This window comes from Malurus melanocephalus, unplaced genomic scaffold, assembly GCF_030028575.1.
Source record: "Malurus melanocephalus ecotype Western Australia unplaced genomic scaffold, MMel_1.1 scaffold_27, whole genome shotgun sequence".
NCBI classification, from domain to species: domain Eukaryota; kingdom Metazoa; phylum Chordata; class Aves; order Passeriformes; family Maluridae; genus Malurus; species Malurus melanocephalus.
In genome coordinates, this window is record NW_026623259.1 from 2,907,994 (window position 1) to 2,931,208 (window position 23,215).

The 23,215-nt window shown below is 38.8% G+C and overlaps 2 protein-coding genes across 2 annotated transcripts; both read right to left on the reverse strand.

Moving 5' to 3' along the window:
* Positions 1–543: 543 nt before the first annotated feature.
* On the reverse strand, positions 544–10,302 carry LSMEM1 (leucine rich single-pass membrane protein 1). Its single transcript, XM_057390502.1, is given in 5 exon segments — positions 544–1,182; positions 1,184–1,334; positions 3,187–3,324; positions 6,369–7,812; positions 8,966–10,302. Coding segments are annotated over 4 exon segments (450 nt in total). The 5' UTR covers positions 6,496–7,812; positions 8,966–10,302; the 3' UTR covers positions 544–1,148.
* An 834-nt stretch (positions 10,303–11,136) lies between these two features.
* IFRD1 (interferon related developmental regulator 1) lies at positions 11,137–23,009 on the reverse strand. Its single transcript, XM_057390504.1, has 12 exons — positions 22,674–23,009; positions 20,871–20,975; positions 19,884–19,965; positions 19,340–19,464; positions 18,884–19,041; positions 17,489–17,539; positions 17,216–17,394; positions 17,008–17,116; positions 14,905–15,039; positions 13,615–13,743; positions 12,547–12,642; positions 11,137–11,833 (listed from the first exon to the last, which is right to left on the reverse strand). The coding sequence occupies exons 1-12, from the start codon at positions 22,717–22,719 to the stop codon at positions 11,744–11,746; spliced, it is 1,305 nt and encodes a 434-aa protein (XP_057246487.1). The 5' UTR covers positions 22,720–23,009; the 3' UTR covers positions 11,137–11,743.
* Positions 23,010–23,215: the final 206 nt, after the last annotated feature.

Sequence of the window (23,215 nt, forward strand, 5' to 3'; positions counted from 1 at the left end):
CATGAACTGAGCTGGAATTCACTTCAGGGTCAGCTTTGTAGAAGATTTTAAAAGTCAGATATTGGTTTCTTTGGGACTACCTCACTGTCAGTAGATTAGACAGAAAAGTTCCCTTAAAGGAAAGTCTTGATGGAGGGGTTGTGGCACTCTGCTCTTGCTCACTCTGATCTCRTGTAAAAGCAGTTCTTACATTAAATGGGCATTGTTAACTATTGTTAACTTGAGCTGAGAAGCCACGTTAACATAACACAAGCAGTGCAGCCCCATGTCTTCTGTGTCTGCAAGTATCTTCAATAGCAGGTGTGTTTCAGCAGCACTAGCAGGATCAGCCTTGGACCTCTGCACTTTTTCAGTCACTGATCTTAATTACTGATCACTGCAAGTGAAGAAACAAATATGAAAAGGACGATTTAAGGCCTCAGTCCTGTATGATAGTGACTGCCTCAGCTGGTCAAGTCTGGGGCAGTTGGGGTCACTCAGCATCTTGAAGGATGAAGCCATGGAATGAAACAACACCTCTAATMGGTAACAGAGACTAAAAATGTGGATTTATTATAAGTACTGATTAAACAACAATTTGGGCTGACTATGGCATCTTATGAAAAGGATTGTTGTTATTCAAGTTTGGGGTTTTTTCACAAGAAGAGTAGTATATCAGTATGTTCAGATGAACAGAAAGGAAAAACCATGAAACTCTACAGCAGAAATTGATTTATTTATGAGTTATTAAATTTGAAGTTATCCTTAAATACAAATAATATTAGAAACAAACTTGTAAGCTTGTACAAAAGCAACAGGTGAATGATTATGTGAACAAGGTCATGCTGGAATCATGTGAATAGAACTCATGATTTTCTGTGATCATTCTCTTACATTTAAAGTAAAAATAGGCCCTTACCCCTGCAATTTACAATACACAGGAAATCTGGAATTCTTGCCCCAAACTGACAATCCATTGTTTATTGTGAATCATATGGGTTTAGTATTACAATTCTATGTCATAAAACAGGATAAAATATGAATTGCTAATATTTTTTCATTCTGCTGGCTTTTCCAATGCTCCTGTGACCATATCAGGAAGTTTAAGCAATCTGTGTGCCATATGTGAAAATATCTGAGTCATGAATATGCTGAATTTCAAATAAGATCTATTCTCCAAGGACTTTGAGCTCAGCCTGGGTAGAGGTAATCATGAAGATCAGAAGTCTTTTCCTTAATTCCTGATTGATTTAGATGCTTTAATATAATCTTGTTGATTTTCTTCAGCTCTTCTATGTTCTTCTTTTCAGATAGTAGTCTGCTTGATATTTGGTCCATCTCATTTCTAGTTTGAACTTGAAAAGGAAAGTGTACCACATTAAATTTGCAACATTTAACTCAAGAGCATCACTATGCTCACTTGCATTCCTGTGAGACTTTGTGAGGAATTATGATGACTAAAAATATAAATCCTTTCTAAACAGGAAAGCAACTGTAGAACCCAATGATAAGAAGTTATATATTTGGTGGGTTTGCCTACTCACAACTTCTTTTTTTTTTTTTGCTTGTTTTTCTGGATGTTATTTTCAGTTTAGTGCAGAGTAATAAAATCAAATATGGCTCAGATAATTTCTGCAGTTTTCAGGAGTGTATCCATTTCATTAGTGTCCCCACGGAAATGTCTTATTTAGGGGCTTCAAGATCTAATTGGTGGTCAGTACGTGCATCCATTTTTCTAAAGGTACAATTACTACACTAATTGTAGTACAGCAGTAAAAAATCCCACAGCAGACTACAGCACATTACTGGATTTCTAAATCATTTAAATTATAGGAAAATTCTTGCAAATACTGGCATTTCAAGGTCAGCCTCCTCTGGCTCACCAGTATGCACTCTTAGAGCCATTTTTGTTTTGGCCTTCTGAAGTTAAAAAAAATTACCCATGGGTTTTGAAGCTTAAGTGGAATAGTGGCAATGTTAAGTGAATCCATGCATGTGGTTTGCAAACATTTCACATATAATATAACACACGCAGACATACATGTATATATATATATCTATCCATATATATATATCTATTTCTATCATAGAACATTGTAACATAAACTGAAACACTGCTGGAAATCAGTTTCAAAAGCCAAAACCAACCAATATGAGCCCAACCAAACTGCTTTAATTCTTGTAAGAAGGCTTTTTATTTTAGTTTATTGTTTTTCTACTACACWACATTAATTTTTCTATACCAAGGCTCTACTTTTAGCATCTCCTTGTTAAATTAATCTGAAAATCAAGAATAAGGTGTCTCAAATAAGGTTTTACAATCATGTCACTTAAAATCTACTTTGCATTTGTTACTTGTCTGGTATTTCTTTCTTTAAATGTCTGTAAGAAAATTTAGTCAAGGGTTAGAATTTCCTGGTCAAAAACGAAAATGAGGATTTTCGCTATGTTCCAGCAAATTTCCTGCTATAGGATAGAAGAAATCTTTATTTCACATGGGTTCCAATTCTTTCAAAATTTACTTGTAAATTTCAATAATGCATCTCATAATCTGTTCAATATCATTCGCTCAGAAACCCCCAAGATGACAAGGGTTTTATTAACCAGCATGCGTTTAGCTAAACCTGCCTGATCAGTCCTAAAAAACTGGAGCAGTAGTTCTAYCCACAGAGTCAATGCTACATGCAAATCTTGAAATAGGTTATCTAATTTTTTTTCTTATGCTTGAGATTCTCTTACTTCCAAACCAATTTCCAATCAGTATTTTAATGACAACCCYCAGGTCTTCCTTCAGGTAGCCTGATTTAAGTATTAGCCTGGGTGTAATTCCAGTTTCAGTGGAATGACCCAAATACTGAGTTTTATCTGGAAAGGAATGGAAGGCACATTGCTGAAGCATCTCACTGCCATACCATTATCTTTAAATTTCATTTCCAGTCAGCATTTTTAGCAACATAGTATAATACTGCTGAGATAAATTCTTCACAGCTGTTGAAGCTCACAAATCCTTAGCACTAAGAATAAAACTGTGCCTTTTTGCCCTGAGAAGGTGTTGTTTGCCTGTGCTTCTGTCCCCAGGACCAGGACCCAGTGCCCAGAACCAGCAAACACAGCAGTAGCATGTTACCAGATAGCACGACACATTTCAGCAAAGCTCTTTTTCCAATTGGCCCCACATTTTTAAGAACCACTCTTTGGTTTACTTACTTATTAAGAATATTACCAATGAGACAAGTGCCAAACTGATGATCAAAGTAAAAATAAAGGTGACAAAGAACAGACACTGGTTTCTTGGGTTGTTTCCTGCCATGCTTTTTCCAGTTCCACCAGTGTTCTCTTCCTCATCTGTTGAGAGATGACAAATCATTTGGTGATAATGTTTGCTAAGGTTGGTTAGGATAAGCATGACAAAATGCTTCTGGCTTCATGAAATGATGCAGAACACATCATATATTTGCCCAACAGATTTTATTTCCTGTGATACTGTATGAAAAGGGAAGAAATCAACTTTTGAACTCAGCTTGAATTTAGAAGTATAAAAAAAAAATAATACATCTGTTATAGCTGTTAGAACACTTTCAACAAAAATGTTTCGGTTGTTGAAATACAGTGTTTTGTTGAAGTTGACCTGTTCTATGGTTCAGAGTTTTACAGCTGTTTTACATGTACAAAGGTTGCAATGAAGTTTCCATCAGGCAGATTTTTAAGGGCTTGAATGCAGTTAACCTTTTCAAAAGGGAAGAGAGAAAAATTAATATTGAAAACCAAGGTACAGATTCATTGTACACATTCATCCTCTAGATACATTTCTTTTTCTGTTTAATGAGAAGTATGCCTGGGATGATTAATTTCCCAAAGCAAACACCTCAGTTAAGCTCCTGATGTTGGATAGAATGAATGTAGGTCTTGACTGTTCTATCTTAAAACAAATGTTTTCAATATTCTTCTCCATCTTCAGGATTTGTTAGTTTCATTCCAGTAAAAAATGCAATACCTATCCTTCCAATTTTCAAGAATGGAACACTCTTATATGGACAACAGATGTTGTCCTTTAAGCACAGGAGAATGAGGGGGAAAAGGAAAAGCACCTGCAATGCTGACCTTGAATCAGCCCAAGAAGTCAGTTGATTTCTTTTTGAAGAATGTGTTGCATATATAGGGAAAGTCAGTAGTTTCTCTTATAGCAACAGTTGCAGTCAATGTGAGGTKGCAATAAGCCCCAAAGATAACAAGTCAAGTGAATACCATGAGGAAATCCATGTGAAGTTAAAAATTTATACTTGAACCAGATTTGTTTAATCTTAAGTTTGTGTAATAACTTACAAAGATTTAGGTTTATTTTCTGTTTTGCAGGGAGGAGGAAGCTAACATAATTTYATTTTGGGCTCAGTGCCATACATACTAAAATTACATGCAAATTACTGTAATTTATCCTTCTGTAATTGCTGTCTTGCCGTTCTGAAAGGGAGAGTAGTGTGTGCATCTGTGAAATGCATATTTCTAGCTCATGTTCTTGTTTTAGCTGTTTTAGGAAATCTCTGAGGTCTTTGCAACTGAGCCTGTAATGATAAMGCTGAGGAAAGGCTGGATATACTATTATAGCACTTTAATAATGACCCTGCCTGGGGCTGAGCAATTCACTAAGCCAGTAGATCTCTGGGAGTATCTCTGCTTTTCTTTATTTTATGTTTAACACACTCCTGTGCACGAGTAAGCTAAAATATTTTCATATTTGTGCTTTGAGGTTCTGTTGTTCTATTCCCTTAGCATTCATAACAAATGCACCATACAGACTGCCCCAATAATGCTTTCTAATCAGAATAATAGGGATGGGCAGGGCCTGCTACTACTGCCTCAAAGCATCCTAAGCTATCAAGAGCAGTCTCAAAAGTGGTCTGAGCTCGCTCTGCCTAATGAGTTCCTCTTGCTATTTCATCAGGCTGAACCTGCCAGACTGCAGTGTTGTGAGGAATTGATGAACTCACATTCTCGTCAAACTGCAAACAGTAGGAACATTTTATCATCTAAAMCATAAAGAAATTACTGCATGGTTCCTACTGAAGCAACCAAAAGGTATATACATTTTAAATAGCTTTCAACATCTCTGATTTTCTGGCAAAAGAACCAGTTTTATGCTGCTGAGTAAGGTAGATGATGGGATATCTACAGACTCTCCAAGCTTAAAAACTACATTAAAAGAATAATCCTAGAAGGAACCAATGCACTTTACAAATTTATGATTAAAATACTTACTAAGCTACCATTATTTATTGTGGAAATGTAGGGAGGAGCATGCATGTGATTATTCCAGAGAACCATATATGTTTCCACAGAACCTTTTATATTTACCGGAAAAGTAAACAATACTGTCCAATAAAGGTTGCAAAAGAAAGTAGAATAGTCACATTGAAAGTTTCTGTGATATTAAAATCGATTTGTGCCATTGCCTCATTTTATATGTGTAGAAATTATAGTAACAAGATAATCAGCATATGAAAATTCAGTACTTTATGCCTAACATTTGTGTTAAATGCAGAAACCAGAACTACTCTAGTTAGTTTCATTAGGAAAAGTTAGAGGACTTAGAAACAGAAGTAATGAGAAAACATTTAAGACTCATAACCTGAAGCATGATTAAGTTATGGCCATTTGAAACACATTTCAACATTGCTGTTGATCTATAAATTTCTTCACTCAAATTTTCCATTACAATAAAGGAATTAAAAGCAGATTCAAATATTGTTATTTGGAATGCTGCTGAAGAGCTCCAGGGTTTTTATTTTCAGTTCACAAAGAACTGAAATATATTGTAGCTATCACTGAGTGAAAATATTCTTCTTGCTGTAAGAAATCAAAGGCAAAGGCCTTATCAAACCAGTAGAAGTGTGGGAGCTATATCTGAAACTGTAAGCAAAGTCTGGAAAGTAAAATGCTTAAAAGTTTAAYGGGATATTTCAGGTAACTGGTTTGAGGAGATGTGTCTTAAAGGAATGAACAGAAATTCTCAGGTGCTTCCACTGCCACAGATGAATTTTAGTGCTTGGGAAGAGTTATGATGCTATTTATATAGTSGGTGTATATTGGGCATTACCAGAGACATTATCCTGCAAGTGACCACCTTGTAAATCCTGATTGAAATGGAAGATAAATTCACATTTGACAGTAAATCCCTAGCTAAATSCAAGGATTTTCAAAACCCTAAAGCTGAAATACTCAGCAGGGGTAGCTAAATCATTGTCTGATCTGTCTAAATTATGCCATTTTCAATCTTTTTCTTATATTTTCAGTACAGAGGTTGGCATACATATTGGCCTATTAGGCTGTTGACATCAGTGATGCACAATGGGGATTGTATGTATGGAAATCCACAGATCACCTGTCCCACATACCTAGTGAACACTGGGATTCATCTGGACAAACATTCAGCTTGTTGAGATTGTTTAGGGAATCAACYACATAAAGTTTTCCTTCTTCATGAGTATCAGGCAGGTTAATTTCCAAGGAAGGCCTCTCCATTGTATCTAARAGAAACAATAATTTAAAAGGTAGATTAACATAGATATGGGAAATRAGTTGTAACAGTTGGCATCCTGCTCTGAGGAAATACTGAGCAGTCTAAACAATCCTTAAAATAAAGGTATTTGAAGGGCCAGCACTTACTAGATTGTGAAGGCAGGGACAACTCAGAACATAGCACATAGCACTTGTTTGTTCTTGGAAATCTTTGATGATTAAAACATTTCATTTCTGCATTATGTTTGTGCACATACGTATGTGTATGGGGAGAAAGAGAAAAATCAACCTGACTGGCTCCAGCATAGATTTGAATGGTAACTTTTTAGTGTATTACCCTTTGACTTGGTGAGTACCTGCAAGGGGTGGTGTGAGATCCTGATCACAGCGAAAGCCAAACCTTCACTAACACTGCCAGAAAGAATGTCACTCAGGTCCTTTTCTTTCAGCATCAGATAATTCAGAGATAAGACAAGGAAAACAGGTATGAATGTAGGAGACAAGCAACAAGAATATATGTCTGTTCATACAGTTTAGAATATTGCTGTGAAGTTTTTATTTGTGAGAAATGGAACAAAAGATGTTGTCTTCTAATTTGGTTCTAATCCACACAGTTTTGGACAAATTAAAAAAGCCTTTTCTTAAGGTTAATACCCCTTGCTTTAAAAAAGGCACTGGACAAGGCCCAGTCAGTAAAAACAGTTTCTCTGTAGAGTCTGGGTACATAAACTCAGTGAATGATTCTTAATATAAATACAGTTTTGAAGGAAGATTATTGAAAAAGCAATACATAAGGAGGCTGCTTCTATGTATTACAAATTATTCCTTGTCAGTCTTTTGCTTTTCTTTACACTGCTTTGATTCCAAAAACGTCTTCTAGAAACATATTACACTTCTAGCCATAAGGAGAAGCAGACACCTCTAAGGAGGCATTCCTTTGTAGACAAAGTAGATTGTCTACATGTGTCACTCAAAACTCCCTCTATTTATTGGAGAAAAATCCATTCCTCCAGGTAATATCTCTCTTATTCTAAGACATGCCTTTGTCACCTTAGAATCACAGCTTAAATATAGCTTTTTCTTGCTAGTGAATGTAAGGAGGGAGCTCCCAGAAATTAGTTTAGATTTGGAGTAGAATATATCTTGCCCATTTAGTATTTTATAAAGCTCCCGAGTTCAGTTTTACACACCAACATAAATCAGCACYTCATGGGATGCAAACCTCCCTTGATGATGTGTGTTAAGCACCTAAGAGTGATTTCTGAATCCTGGATGGGTTGAACTGTACTCTTGATGTGCTTCTGAGCCTTCTCTTCCTCTCTGAGAAACAGAGAACACACTGTGATCAGGTTATTAATATAACACTTAAATTAAAATCCTAGAATTAGAGGGATATAGCCCTGATAGTTTGCAGAAAATACTCACTCTTTCCCTCATCAAACTAAATGCAGAAGATTGTTSTAATTCCCCCAAATGTGATCACACAGCAAAGTAGACATTCAATGAGCTCAGTAAGCCTGAAGACTAAGCACTGAAATCAATCCTGATAACAGGGCTTGTTCTCCTGCTAGTAGAGATGGATGGGACTATACGGATCCTTTTATATTTCCTTTTAACAGCACATAAGAAAGGATGACAGCTTATTTTTTCCTCTGTTCAGAACTGTTGCTTCAAAGTACAAAGGTAGCAAAGCTGGTGTTGCAGGGGTTAGCCTTACCTAGCATATGATTTTTAGGTGTGCAGCAATGACTTTGGGGCAGATGGCTGTGCCCACTGTCCTTCCTCTAGAACATCACGTGGCACCAGGCAGCACAGCCTGTGAGCCACATCCCCACCCGTGCTGCCTCTGCTCTGCWGTCTCCCCACGTGCACATTCACGGCCAAGCACAATCATTATGGAGCCCTGCGTTTGAATGGTGTGCCARAAGTTACCACTTGTTGTACAAACGCTTTTGGTTATTTTTAGATTCTGAAGAGCAGTCGCTTCTCTCGGGTATTTTGATTAATACCTCCCTGAAGCTTCAGGGAAGACTCTTCTTAACAACCYGAGCTGTAGTAAATATGAGTACCTTTGATTCATTAGTATTATGAATTATATGTTTCTCCATCTGCTACTAATTATTTAATTATTTGCACATATAAATATAGTGAAGATTACCATTATTAATTTTTAGAAGTTTCTATTGCTTTTAATTTCATTAACATGCCAAAGGAGAAAGGATACAAACATCAGTGTTTCTGGACAAAGTATTGATTATTTTCTCAACAAACCAATCTAAACATTGGGAGTTTTGGATTCACTTTATCATGTACTTTAACCTTGCCTAAAGACTTTTTTGCCTGATGCAACTTTTATTTTTAAATTATTGTGGTAAAATAAAAACTTAGAACGACAACAGACCAAAAAGTCTTCACAGAAAAAAGGTAATAAAATATAGAATGTTAAAAAACAGGAAAATGAAACATTACTTACAACATAATTATATTCAGGTAATGTGCCAGTGTGGAAGAAATCAGCCAGTGMAAATCATGTGTAGAAAACTTGTTCTGCAGTTCCTCTCTCTACTTTTAGTCCCATAGGAACCTGTTGAATCCTGCAGTACCCATAAAGATAGCTATGAAACAGACTGCCCCTTTCAGTCTATATTTAGAGCTCAACTTGGCTAAGTATACTGACTTCACAATATTGATCTGCTAAAAAAGAAATCAGCACATACACAGCTCCTTTTTGTTATACTGGAATCATGGTAACATGCTGTCATGAAGGAGGGTTATAACTGATGACCAGTATTTCCCTAACCTTTGGTTGGTGCCAAACCTTTCAGGTTTAGTGCTTGTCTGAAAGGCATTTGCTATGCAGAAGAGTCATATCTACAACACTGTAGCTATGAGTAACCAGTTCGCTATGCAGAAGAGTCATATCTACAGTATTGCAGTTGTGAGTATTTTAAAGTCATAGACCAGAAAAAAACAGGGTCTTTTCCAGCTTCTCCCATACACCTAATGAATTCAAGTGGGACAGTATTAAGGGGTGAACTCATTTGTCTGGCATCTGACGCTGTTCTAAGATTAATTCTGAGAAACTGGTGGCAAGCAGTTTAAATGCTCCTTTGCTGACAGATCTTTTGATCATTTTTCTTTGCTGACATTGTAGAAGGCAATGTTACAGCATGCTGTATTAACAGGCACCTGACACATAGAGGGACTGCAGTGCAAAACAAATCCCTTCTGAAGCCATCCTGTCTAAATTTCTGAATCCCTTTAAACTGACAATAAACATATGTTACTTTGAGGAAACAACAGAAAATAAATCACCTGACTCATATTTCCCACCCTAAGCTGACAAGTTCTGCTGCCCATARAACCACTCCCATTCTGCAGGGGTCTCCCAGAAGTCCTCCCTCCAAATACAGATGTGCAAGCCAGAAAAAAAAAAAAAATCACTGTGACTTCCATGCCCCAAAAGCTCCTGCCACCAACATAGTTTTAAGAYCAGGACCCAGGCCTCTCCAGTTCTAAGCTTGAAAGTGCCTGCAAACCGATGGGATAGCTGTAGGACTGCAGTACAACCCACCTCTGCAACAGCCCTACAGGTCAGGGTGGGTGGCAGCTAGTGTAACAAGGAAAAGGGCAGCCTGCTGCTTGGCCTCCAGCCARGAGGTGCTGTAGAAATGCTGCTGGACAGGAAGCTCTCAAAAGTGCCCTGGCAAAAGGGACTACACAGAAGCCACAGGAGAGGCCAACAGGCTTGAGGTAACAGTTCAGCTCAAAGGGAACTGTCTTGGGCCAGGCAAGCACAGGCACACAGCTTCACCTTCACAAGCACAGCTTCACCTCAGTCAAGGATCAGGTTTTCTCCACTTGTATGACAACACATGTTCATCATCAGAGAGTGCAGTTGAAGGCCTTGGTATATGCAAGTGATCAGTTTTGTAATCTAAACAAGCTCTTACATAATGGGTGTATTGAGGGGAAAAAAGGTAACTTGTAAGGTACAACTCAGTATACTTGAACTTCGTGGAATAGGTTCTGCTGTACCCAGAAAGTGGGAGGGGAAAAAAAAAAAAACCAAACCAAAAAGAAAAACACTCCACCCCAAACCAAACTTTGCCTTATCAGAGCAAACAAGTTTGCAGTAGGCAGTGTTTTGTTTTCAACGCAATGTTTACTTCATTTGATGATGTTTATTCTAACAAGCACTCCTATAGCTCTTCAGGAGCAGAAGCTCCAGTGATCTAGGTTTTATTATCTTTATTACGTAAGCCACACAATGCTATTCCTAAGACAGTTCTTGGTTACTGGCACATTTCATCTTACAGAGCCAGAAACTGAGCTTAGTTGTTTTCAACATAACAAACACAGGGAAGATGGAATGGTTCCTGTAAGGGAAAGGATGTGTTTTGCAGCACGGAAACTTAAAACATTTGACCACTAGAGAAGCAATGGCATATCAAGAGTAGGCTGTTGTGCAGAGCACATACAAGTATGAGACACCTTTGAAACACAGCATGGTAGACTTGCATGCAGCATCTTCTAAAACAATGTGTCTGAACCAGCAAATAAACAAACGCATCCCATTCAGCCCTTAGGTTTTGCCAGTGTTACAGCTTTTACTTCATTGAATAACTACTTTAACACAGAGAGCAGGCAGTGAGAAACATCTTTATTCCGAAAATTAAATAATCAATTTCAGAACACAAGAATCTTGCTTTTATTTTACATGAAGGCAACTATTTGTCATTTAGTACTTGACTACCACTGGAAGTTACTGAACTTAGTCCCTGTCTGAATAAAGTCACACTACATAGGAATTTCATTGTCCGTCGACCACTGGAGAGTTTAAAAAAGTTACTAAAATAATTTCACACAAACCTGGTCATCTTTTCATATTAGCACTTCTTACCAAAACAGTTGGTCAACGAATTACTTTACCTTTGTATAAAGAATCCAGCCTGACACACAGCATTTGACTAGTTATCCACCCCATTTAATATATCCATTACAACATAATCATCCTGTGGAAGAAGTGGGGGGGGAGGGGCCTAATGAGTGTTATAATGTATCCCTGCACRAAATGTGACAAGCATTTATATACAGTGTATATGCAACTAAGCAACAACATGCATTATATTTACAGACTATGTAACAAACCTGTGCACAATCGCAAACTAACTACAGACGTTAAAAAAATTCATTTTAATGTTACAAATTTATTTGAATGATGAAAATTGAACACCATTGAAAAGGGAATCTAAAAAAATTCCCCCACATCAGCTCTTTTATCACGACATTTACTTCTAGCCTTTGTCCGAGCCTTGAATGCTGCTGAGTTGTACAAGTGCTACAAAATAAATTAAAAAAAATTAATTACATATTGTCATACAGCTTACACCCTTCAGGGATTTCTCATTACAAAACAAACGAAAATATCTTTATTAATATTTTTAGTAAACTGGTAGGCCTTCTGAAATTCATAGTACACTATCTTTGCACCAAAGGCTGATTTCATTTTAGGATCTATTTATGGAAAAATATACATATATATACATCTAAAACTTGGCCTGTATAAGAAAGGCTGAACTAGGAGCAGTTCTGGAAGCTGGTCAGTCTTGAACATCAAACAGATACCATGTAGGTTACATTTACCCCCAGATAAAACTTGGCAGCACCAACTTCCAAATTACATGCAGAATAAATGCATGCACAACCAACAGAACAAAGYCAATCCCCTGGTGCCCACTTCATACTGCAGAGTCTGGGATGGTTTCCTATAGGTCCCTCCCCAAAAACACATATCTCTCAAAAGAGACCACGTGTGGAGCATGAATCTGACACCCATCAGCAACCTTCAGAGCTCTTGAAAAAAACACAGTAGCAGACACATGCCCAGTGGAAAATCTAAGAGCTCATAAATGCTTACAAGTAAGGATGGGTTTCATTCAGGACAATATGAGGCACTCTCARAACTACAGTGACAATGCCAGTTTCTTAAGCAGAGGAGAAATGAGATAAGGGTATGAAGTAAAGAAAATTCATTAAGGGGCAATAACCTACCCTTTCAAAACGGGATATCTTCATTGTTTTAAGAGTCGCAGCATCCAGCATTACTGGTGGACCAAGCTCAAACACATTCCGAAGAAAGTCATTTGACTAAACAAGAAACACAACAATTGATCAACTTCTCCCCTTAATTATCAAGTCTCTAAAGCTGACGACTGTTAAATTTTAAGTATTCCAATAAGAAATACTAAGGTTTGTGTCAAATTGCTGCTACATTTTGCAATTAAGAATACTTCCTCCTTTAACCAGAATAAGRCTAAGAGTGAAAACTGCCCCCTTGAGAAGACAGACTGCTCCTTCTGCCTTCTTTGATATTTTTGTCCCAGCAAATTAGACACTGTTCTGTTCTACTCAAGATCAGGCAGCTGAACACAGACTTGCATGGTTTCACAATACACCAGTTTTAAAATATCAGTCTGTGAAAGTAGTACTTGAAAAAAACTGAAAAACCTGCTACATGCCTGAGCTCCTTCAGTCACACAGAAATTCAATTAACATAGGACTGAAGACTTTAACCCTATGATTATTACAGCAATTTGGGAGCCTATATTCCTAAGCTATAGTTCCTGCTTCTGCTACATATATAAACAGATGACTAGTAAAACAAGCAATTCCCAGAACAGAGATAAGGACTTGTGCCTTCTCTTTTGGAATGCTGTTGTCATTGGACTGCAAGTTGTGTTCATTGTTTTTRACTAAAACTTTGCCTCCCTTTCTACAGGCTTGCACAGCTTTATAGCAGCCACATGACTACACCACTCTGCTTAAAGAGAGCATAAGGATTCGGGAAAAACCCAGAACCCAAAATGATAGTAAATTTCTTACTTCTTGGAGAAGTCAATTACTAAAGCCAGCACACCTAGGCTACAATTCAGAAACAGCTTAAAGCCCAGACCATTGTAGCTCACTGTAGTTAATTTTTTAAGTGCTGTCTTTTAACATTTCAAATAAAAACTCATCATTTCACTAAGCTCTCTTAAGGATTTTCTAAGTTAGACTGAATTACATCAAAGAAGTCAGACATGGAGCAACAGTCTGCGTAAGTGTCAAAGAGCAGCTCACCTGCAAATGATACTGCATCCCTGACCCCAGAATCTCCTTGAACGTCTCATAAGTTTGTTTTTTAACCCAGCAGTCAATRTACATGCGCTCAGGTCCAAACTTCACCATCTCTGTAGGGAAGTCACGCTCCTATCCAAAAATCAAAGGAAACAACATACATAATTTTAACAGTCTTGTACTAGGAATTTTATATATCTCAATGAACTTTATTTTCACTGATAAATCTGGCACACCAAAACCTTCCAAATAATACAGTATTAATATACTAAAGATTGTATTTGTTCATAAAGCAGATGCACACCTACAGCCAAATCTCATTTAGAACTTGAAGCTCGTATTCTTMATCAGACAGCTTTTTAAAATACAAATGCTCAACTTTCATCTTCAGAATTACTTAAASAACTGGATTTATCTCTAGAAAAACAAGTTCTGATGGCAGAAGTAACCTTTAAGACAGCCTGGAAGCATCGTTTAGTCTCTACCTTATGAGTAGCTGCATTTGGGACAATGGAACGTAGCAAGTACCAATACGTGACTCAGATCCTAGGACAGGCAGAATCTTAAAGGCGACTTCAAATCATGCCAAGTCTTCTCCTTGCCTTCCGAGATATTTAACTATTTCAGTATCAAATAATATTTAGTCGGCCTTACCAATAGAGCTATGTAAAAATAAATTATCTGACAAGCAAAAAAACCCAAACCATTGTAGATACCAAACCTGCTAAAATGAGAGAAATTTTACATTTGTGTTAGAAGCTTTACTCAGAAGTTAATGTCACTGATCAGAGTATTTTTATCATTCTGCTTTGCACATTGCTCTCTTCATCTAGATATGGAAAACCAGAAGATTATGGTACACTTTGGACAACTCCCCCCATACACTGACACTTCCATGGCTCTTAACAGAAGCATCATTTGTAAAAGCAGATCATTACTAAGTTGCTTTTTGTTTACTATGCAGCTCAATAAGAGATTTCACAATAAACCTTTCATGAAAGAATTTGGGGTTTACAGTGCAATGCTTAACCTTCTGTAAAAGAAAAAAACCCCTCTCAATATGGAAGTCAAGGTTGGAGTAAAATAAAGAGCATTTGCCTTTCTTTGTTCTACACTCCTAAAAAAAGCAGTTCTAATTCAAATAAGTAATCAGACCTTGAAAGATTACTTAAAATAGGTTTTTCCCCATTTCTTTCATTGAAACAGTAATTCTATTTTATAAAAAATTGTTTTCACTAAATTGCACACTACATATTTTGAAGGTCTAAACTGTAACCAAGAGAAAAGAATCACCTCAACAGCCCGTAGAACGTCTCTGAAGACGGATCGCTGCTTTCTTTTATCCACTTTGGCCCGGTGTTTGTTTCCATCAGTAGCCAAAGCTCTTAGTTTCTCTGTTAGAAGGTCCATATCTTCATAAAAGAAATCCTAGTTAAATGAAAACCAACATTTTAAATTCTTTTTTATTGTCTGGCCTCAACCTCTTTCCCTGCAAATAAGAAAAGCRATCTCTTTGAATTTTGGGCATGTAGAGTAGATCTCTACAACTTCTTACTTTACTTAAAAAGAGAGCACTCCTGCAGTTCYATTTTCAGCACTTAACAGTAAGAACAAGGTCACAGCATCCAGTTTACCAGGAAGAGCACTAACAAAGTCTGTTCTGGTAGTCAGCCATATGAACCATACAGCTCTGTCAGTGTGCACATACACCTGCCCATCTGCTCTGCTCATAATTCTGAGAGACTCAAACTGTCCAAAAGATCAGTGGAACCACTCCTGTCAACAAAGTGAGGGCTCTTGAACATTGTTAGCACAGAATTCATGCTGCTGGAGGCAGATTGTGAGACACCTTTAGACTGACAGCATATTATAATTAGCTGTAAGTCTTGTATGGAATAGGAAATTAGAAGCAGGGGATTGTTTTTCAAATGCTTAACAAAACACTTTAAGTAAACTACAATAAACAACTTAGCATTATTCTTTATAGTAATTAACATGTGTTTTATGTATATATTAAAAAAAACTGTTTTCTCCACTGCATTTAATAATTTGGCAATAAATCGCCTGAACTAGAGTAAGGTTGTAKCTAAACTTAAGTAAAAGTTGTGATTTGTGATTTGCAGAGTTTTTTAATCAGTGTTTTGTCCTGTGAATTGAATACAGCARGTTTACTGCATGCTTTCTGAAAGGAACTGGTCAAAGTCAATACAGAAAGTATTTTTCATCTGCACTGATTGTTAAGGACCTAATGAGAACAATTTGTAATCATTGAAAGGAGCATTTACTCAATGGAAGAAAGAGATTGGTAGTGAATACAGTAATTTAATAACATATTTTAAGATTTTAATTACTTGCAGTCACCTTGACCAAATAAAGGATCAAGTTGTGGTCTCCATTTATGTTTTTCCTTTCAAAGTTGACTTCCATAGCCAAGAGACTCAAATCCTCACTGCTCGCATTTATACAAAAGCCTTAATATATTGTTTCAGATTATGCAGGGCTAGTATGTCATAAYTCCTGACTCAAATGAAGTTCTCTTTTCACTTTGGACAGTGTTCTGGCAAAGCACAGCAGCCTTGATGAGGTTAGGAGCCCTTCAGGCAACTCTTCCAAACTGTGCCATTAGTAAATGGAGGGAGACTGTTTCTTTGAGTGCTGTCAAGGAAACAGTCTGAAAATTACTAAGGCATACTGAAGAATGTAAAGACAAGCTTAGCTGTGTATGAGGTTGTATTGAGCAGCTTGMACCTAACCAACTCAAAAGCTCCAAGAAATCTCAAACGTAGTAATACTGGTTTCCATGCAAAATTTGTGCAAATTCTCTTAAAATATCCCCCTTAAAATGACTGCCTACTCCTTACTGACTAAAATAGTCACAAATGCTGTGAAACCATCATGCAATATGAGTTACTCTTTTCMAGTTATCTAAGTAAGAATAGTGAAAAAAAACAACACTTAGAGTCAACATGTTTTCCACTCAATTATAGACTTTTGGCTGTGAGAACAGAATTGTGCAGATTGTGAATTACTCGAACTTGTCTGCATAAGCATCTGATGAGTGCTTCCACAACTGTAAACAATCCTGTTTTATCCTGGAATCTCTCTAGAAAATTCTTTATTTTAAAATTTAGATTTTAGATCTTGCATTCTGTATTTCTAGTTRCTTTTCACTAGTGTTTGATGCATTTTGTTATACTGGTCCTGCTTTGTGATACACAAATTAAGTGTAAAAAATGATACCTGGGAATTRCTGCTATACTGAGGCAGACTCACTGAAAAGAACATAAATGATGGAATTATTTGCTCCTTGTGATCCAGGGTGCTATGCAACAGTTTAAGTTACGTGTCTCATCATGGTCCCCATGAAAGAAGGTTTAGCTGCTGACATCTACTTACAGCATCTGTTTCACGTGCCAGTTCAAACAGAAGGGCTAGTGTTTCTCCAGCAGCTATTCTCATGTTGAGATCATCACAAGAAAGCAGACTTGGAAGTTTATGCAAGTGCCTAAGGAGTAAGTCAGATTCCATTAACATCTAATTTTTGTTGACACTCTTTTATTAAATATAAACAGTCATTAAAAATCCTGCTTTCCCAGATACTCACATTTCAATTTTCTTCTTCACTTCATTCATAGGACAAATAGTCAACAACAGTGTCCATGCTAAGAGAGCACTGACGTGAAGCACRGTATTATGGGTACTTGATACACCATTAGTGTCTCTATCTCGCGGATAGGCCTTCATGAAGATGTTTTCCAGGCATTCCATAGTAGAGTACAGTTCCTGAACAAAGGAAAAATATAAGGGAAGTGGCTTAAGAGTCACACATTTTCATCTTGTCAATTTATTACATTTTAAAATTATTAATTTTCCTCACCGTAATGTCATCAGTGACAATGAAACAGCAAATCCCTAAGCAGGTTGCACACTAGACATAAAAGAAAAAAAAGGGTGAGTATTTGACCTTGACATAGTGTTACAGTTGGCAAAACTTTCAAACTTGAACTTTTWAAATTTAACATCTGGAGTAGCAGAAACTTGAAATTAAGACCTTAGCAGAGTCTAGAAGTCTCCAACCCYGTTTAATTCAGTTTCTTTGTAATACTTGGCTCCCAATTCCCATCCACTCTCAGGACGATCTTGCAGCATATGTTACTCAGAAGCCTCCACTTTACATGTATTACTATTTAATACAGCTTACAAAGCCCATGAAAAAGCTACACATAGCACTCTTTCCACCTAATAATTTTTAATCTCACTAGGATTTACTAACAGTACTTATGCTGACAAACAGTAAAGAACATATATTTATTCACAGCTGTGGGAAATATCTTCCCCTTCTGACCACTATAGTAATTAAATGGCACGAACCCTGCACTTCAAAAGCTTTTCCAGGAGCTATTCAACTTCTACTGCAGATCTGTTCCCTGTGCCCCAYATTCTACTCCTATTTCTCTTACAAAGAGGGAGGAAAAAAACATTTGAACGTGTGTTTGCATTAACCACACAGGACTCAAAGCTACATTTAACCAGGACAAACTTTAATAGCTTTTTTCTGTAGAAATAACTGCCGTTGAATAATACTGTACAGAATACAGATATACAACAGTATCTGTTGTACCACAGCTTGACTAGGAGTAGCCAGCCACATAACGATAAAAGGAAGGTGAAGAATATTAGTTAAATCTCTGAAGCTAAAGTAAAACTCTTGGCAAGAGCTTTGGACAGCCCACTCACTGTTTCAAGCATACTGCTGATGTATTGTTGAGATGACTGGCCAAAATTAACTTCAAAATACTTTTGGTAGTACGACTGKTTTTTTTACGTATTTTCAGATGTGCTATATGTGATTCATCATAAATAAATGTAAATGCTTAAGTAATATTCCTGTGCTGTTTAAGAAGTAAATTAGATTTCCAGAATAAAATAAAATTAATGCAGGAGGGTATATCCCTCAATGGGAAAGTGTGAAAACTTTTACTAGGACCTCAACATCAACCCTCAGAACTGCAGTAAAGAGACTGCAACAAAGTTCAGACACTTGACAACTACAAGTAACTTTTAGGAGGGCCCTACACGGAAGAAGAGAATCATGTTCAGCCTTCAGGTGGAACTTTTTAAGCCACTGAAAACTGCTAAGCATCATTCAGAGCATATGTCAACACTATGAGTACACACTAGTGTGGTAACCTTTAGTTCTGAATTACACAATAGTGAGCTGGTCAAAAGCAGCCCTCTGTCCCTGCCTGGCAAATAAACATTTCATACTTACAGCCTGTCTRGCTTGGATACTGGCTGTTCCATCACAGACAATCTTCTTCAGAACTGGACCAAGGGTCTTAAAAATCTCCTCACTTTCAATTCCTGAGCCCATCTGCACACACAGAAGACACGCCAGTCCAGCAGCTGCACACTGTTCATCACTCTTACCTAGGGATTAACACACTGTGATGAGCCATCACCTTTTGCACTGCTTTCTTCCTTTAATGTTTAAAGGTAACAGCCTGAAAGCATGTAAGTGGAAATTCAGAAACCAATAGATACAAGATAATTTCAGTTAATTTTCTAGGACAGTTRCAATGTGACACCTAAATTTAAAAAAAGGAATGTTACCTAAATTATTAAGCACTCTGTAAAGTACTAGAAAAGAGTCACAATCTGAATMTCTTTTAAAAAATGTGCTGTTTCATAGGGATTATTGCTTTATAATAGCATGCATATTAATTACCTTTCTTTATGCAGCGCTCAATGCTATCAGTTAGAGTCATTCTCCTTTCCATGATAAATTCATACAATATTTTAGAAGAAAATGCACTTTTCAGACTTTCAAGGGCTGCTTGTCTTGTCTTTGCACTGTTAGAAGAGAGAAGGAAGACCTCCTGAAATCAGCACACCTCAGTTAAACCTCTGCCTTTGCTTTATGTAGTTTATATTTGTCTACACCCAATAATGGAGTAACCCACAGAAGTACCCTGAAGAAATGAAATGCTCTGACTTGGCCCCTTACTCAAAGAGAGCAAAATTCTGTTTGGAGATAGAGCTCAAAGTAGTACTGTAGGCTAGAAAGAAGGTCACTGTATTTAGATGTACTGGGAAAGTCTAACCCATCCAAAAAAATCAATGGAAGTAAAAAGGTCTTTTTACATCCAGAAGTGCTCCCCAGCATGAAAATCTCAGTAAGAATATAAAAAGATTTGATGTGTATTTTCCTTATTAAATGTGAGGAAGCAAGAGAACAATGCATGAATGTGTTTCTCCAAGGCAGACTATACCTCTTATCCAATGTAAGATCAATAAATCCCTTCAACTTGTATTCCAAGTCTTCTTGAGTAGCTTCTTCATCAACTTCAGGCCCTAATCCAAAAGAAATAATTTAGTCCCACTAATACATATTTCATTAGCAACACAGCAGTTCCAACACAGTGTTTTTAATACTAATAAGAAAGCAGTTTAAAGCATAGACAACAGCTACAGAATTGCTCAGTATTGCAGCAGGGTAATGGTGATACACCTACTACATCAGACTCCCCCCTAAAATACTTATATAAAAACTGGCCTATTGATATATCCATGCTGTTTCTAGATCTGCTTCTTACGCATGCCAAGAAGGAATGAGGGAACAAATCAAGCCTTACATAAATTTTCTGCATCTGATGACCCTCAGCGAATCCTGTCAACMAGACGTTTTCATCCAGTCCACTACATCTACCCCCAGAGTACAGCCAGGTGCTCACAGCTGACACAGCAAATCAAAGCAGCCTGTTCTATATGGTATCAATTAAGAATGGCACATTTCCAGAGATGGCTCCCTTCCTTATACCCCTGCAGCAGGCTTCCAGGTGCCCTCCTCCCAACAAAATGACATTAGAGCAGTCCAGGTTGCAAAGATGGTAAAGGAGACAAAGCACAAATCTAGTTCAAAACAGGCAAATACTGACTCTTCCCATCTTAAACTCTTCTGCAGTTCTTACGGCTTCAGCTACTGGTTACAAAAGATGTCCTATAAGGCACCTTAAAATTGTTATTGTCTCCATATCAGCACTGCACAATTCTAACAGCAAAGAGTATCCATTTCGAAAGGCTCATGAAACCTGGAGTATATTCTTACCAAACAAAAACAATAGCCATTGGATTAACACTGACAGAGTGTTAATGTAATATCATTATTTTACTGCTACTAACAGTCTACTCAGAACYATTAAATCAGCTCAGGTTTTATGTTTTTAAAAATATGAATTGACATAAATGAAAGAATTTACCATCCTCAGTGAAGCTAGCAGGATCACTGAAGCCACTGCAGTGGCTCATAGTTTCAATTGAAGCATCTTCATCACTAAAAGGCTGCACGTTTCTGGGCTGACCACCTTAAGGAAAGATGAATACAATAGTTTGGTCATTTTGCACATGGAAAAAGAAGATATGAGCACTACTTTCAGCAAAAGTAGAACTGAACCCTCCCAGCAGACTCACTTTCYCTGACCCAACCACAGAAAGAACATTTCCATCCTCTGCTGGTTCCTTTATCCCACCTATTCTGAAGATTTAGTTGGCTCTGTTCTGGAAGATCATTTGTGAACAGTCAGGAAGGGCCCACCTAGTATTCATCCAATTCCTATTCTAGATGTTGAGTGAATTCCTTCTGTAAATTTAGGAACTTTCTACAATCCACTTCAGGTTAATGCAGTTTTCTGTGACTGTGCTTTAAAAACAGATCCGTGTTAATTTAACTGTTAGAATGAACTACCTAAAAGAACTGCCATAATTTTGAGGAACTTCAAGACAGGGTAGACAAACATACATTACCCAGTTCAATGTGGGATTTATGGGATTAAGTGTAGTATGTGCAGCATCAGCAATGTCTAACTCTTTTATAACTGAATTACAAGTACAATCCAGAACATCAAATACTTCAACAAGAGATAAGAGTTTTCCCTCTCAGGACCATGATGGCCTTTGTGCAGCAGCTGCAGACGTTTTTAAGAAAGTAGTATTACTTTTACCAGTGTTCACCTCCCTTTTCATATCTGCCACTTCTCCCAAAAAATTATTTACAGAACTCTGAATTCTAGTCTTTCAGCTGTTTTTGGACACAATTGATTCTAAATTATTTAGAAGGTTACACACAGGGCTTACCAGATTCAAGCAGGGTTCCTGACTATCAAGACGCCAAAAAAATTACTTTTATCCGGGCAGAATCAACCTTCAGTTAGATCAGCGTCCAAGTGCTTTCCAGTGAAGTTAAGTCACACTCCGGAAGCTTTGTTGCTTTTAGCACTTGTATCGCTAAGCATAACCCAAAAAAACCCCACCAGCCAATCCATGAGCAAAGAAACTCAGAAGCTCAGAGCTCTGACATAACCACTTTCTTGCTTCTGCTGATTTTAAACAGGGAAGTTCAACGTAAGTGTCAAGAACGACAGCGAGCCCTTCACAAACTAAAATAAGAGCAGTAGCAGAAACAACCTATAAACTGCTCACTTCCTGAGCTCTTGATATTAGAAACCGATGCTGCTCAAAGCTATGCTAGCCTGTGAAGTGGAATTTCTCACCACCCGACAAAACCTCCGYTCTAACCAAGCATCAGTACATCTGACACGCACATGCTGTATCTGCATGAAGACTGTTTAATGTATAATATCCTATTTTAGGCTAATAATTAGGGTTTTTTAACGGCATAGCAGCGTTTCGGGGCACAGCACGGTGACACACGGTCACACCAGCTGGCGGTGGTGGAGCGGCACGGACTGTGGCCGGGCGGCCCGAGCCGCCGCTGCCCTGGGGCGCTGCCATCGCCGCCGGYGGCGCCAGCGCGGCCGCGCCCGCCGCCCCCCCGCTCCCGGCGCATGCGCGCAGCGGCGTGAGGTGGCGGTTTCAGGGACGGCTCCTGTCACCCGACCGGCCCCGGCCCGTCCAGCGAGAGCCCCGCGGCCGCGGCCGCCCGCGCTGCTGCTCACCCACGGCCCGCGGGGAAGCGGGGTACCACCAGACATGGCGGCCCTCCCGCGGCCACAGGAAACGCCGTCTGACCCCGCGCCCCCACCCGCCGGCCCTGCCGCACTCACCGGCTCCGCGCTGGTGGTTGCTCCCCCGCTTCTTAGGCTTGGGCATGGTCGCAGCGGCGCTCGGCTCGGCTCCCGCGGCCCCTCTCCGGGTCTCGGTCTCTCTGCTCCCCCCCGCCCGGGAATCAGCGACAATCAGCCGATGGAAGAGCAGGAGCGCTTTTTACTCCAACGCCTCTGCGAGGCAGACTTCTCGGGCCGGGGCAGCGGGGGTGATTGGCGAGAGCAGGCGGAGGGCGAACTGGCGGCAAAGGCAGAAATCCCCGTGGAGGCCCGTGAGCGGAGTCGATGCATCTTTCTCCTCTCAGACACCCGGGGCTAAAGGCGCGGAGGGGGCGCCGGAGCCGATTTTATAGCCCGGCGGGGTGCGGGGGCGGGGCCGCGCGCCGCTGCAGCCAATGGGCGGGCGCTGCGGCGGGGCCCGGTGACTCAGCCGCGCGAGTTCGTGACGTGTGGCGCTGCCGCCCAGTGGCGGGGCCGGGACGTCAGCGGCGGCTCGCGCGCCACGGCGCGGTGCAGGCTGGGAGCGGCGGCCGGGCTCCGGC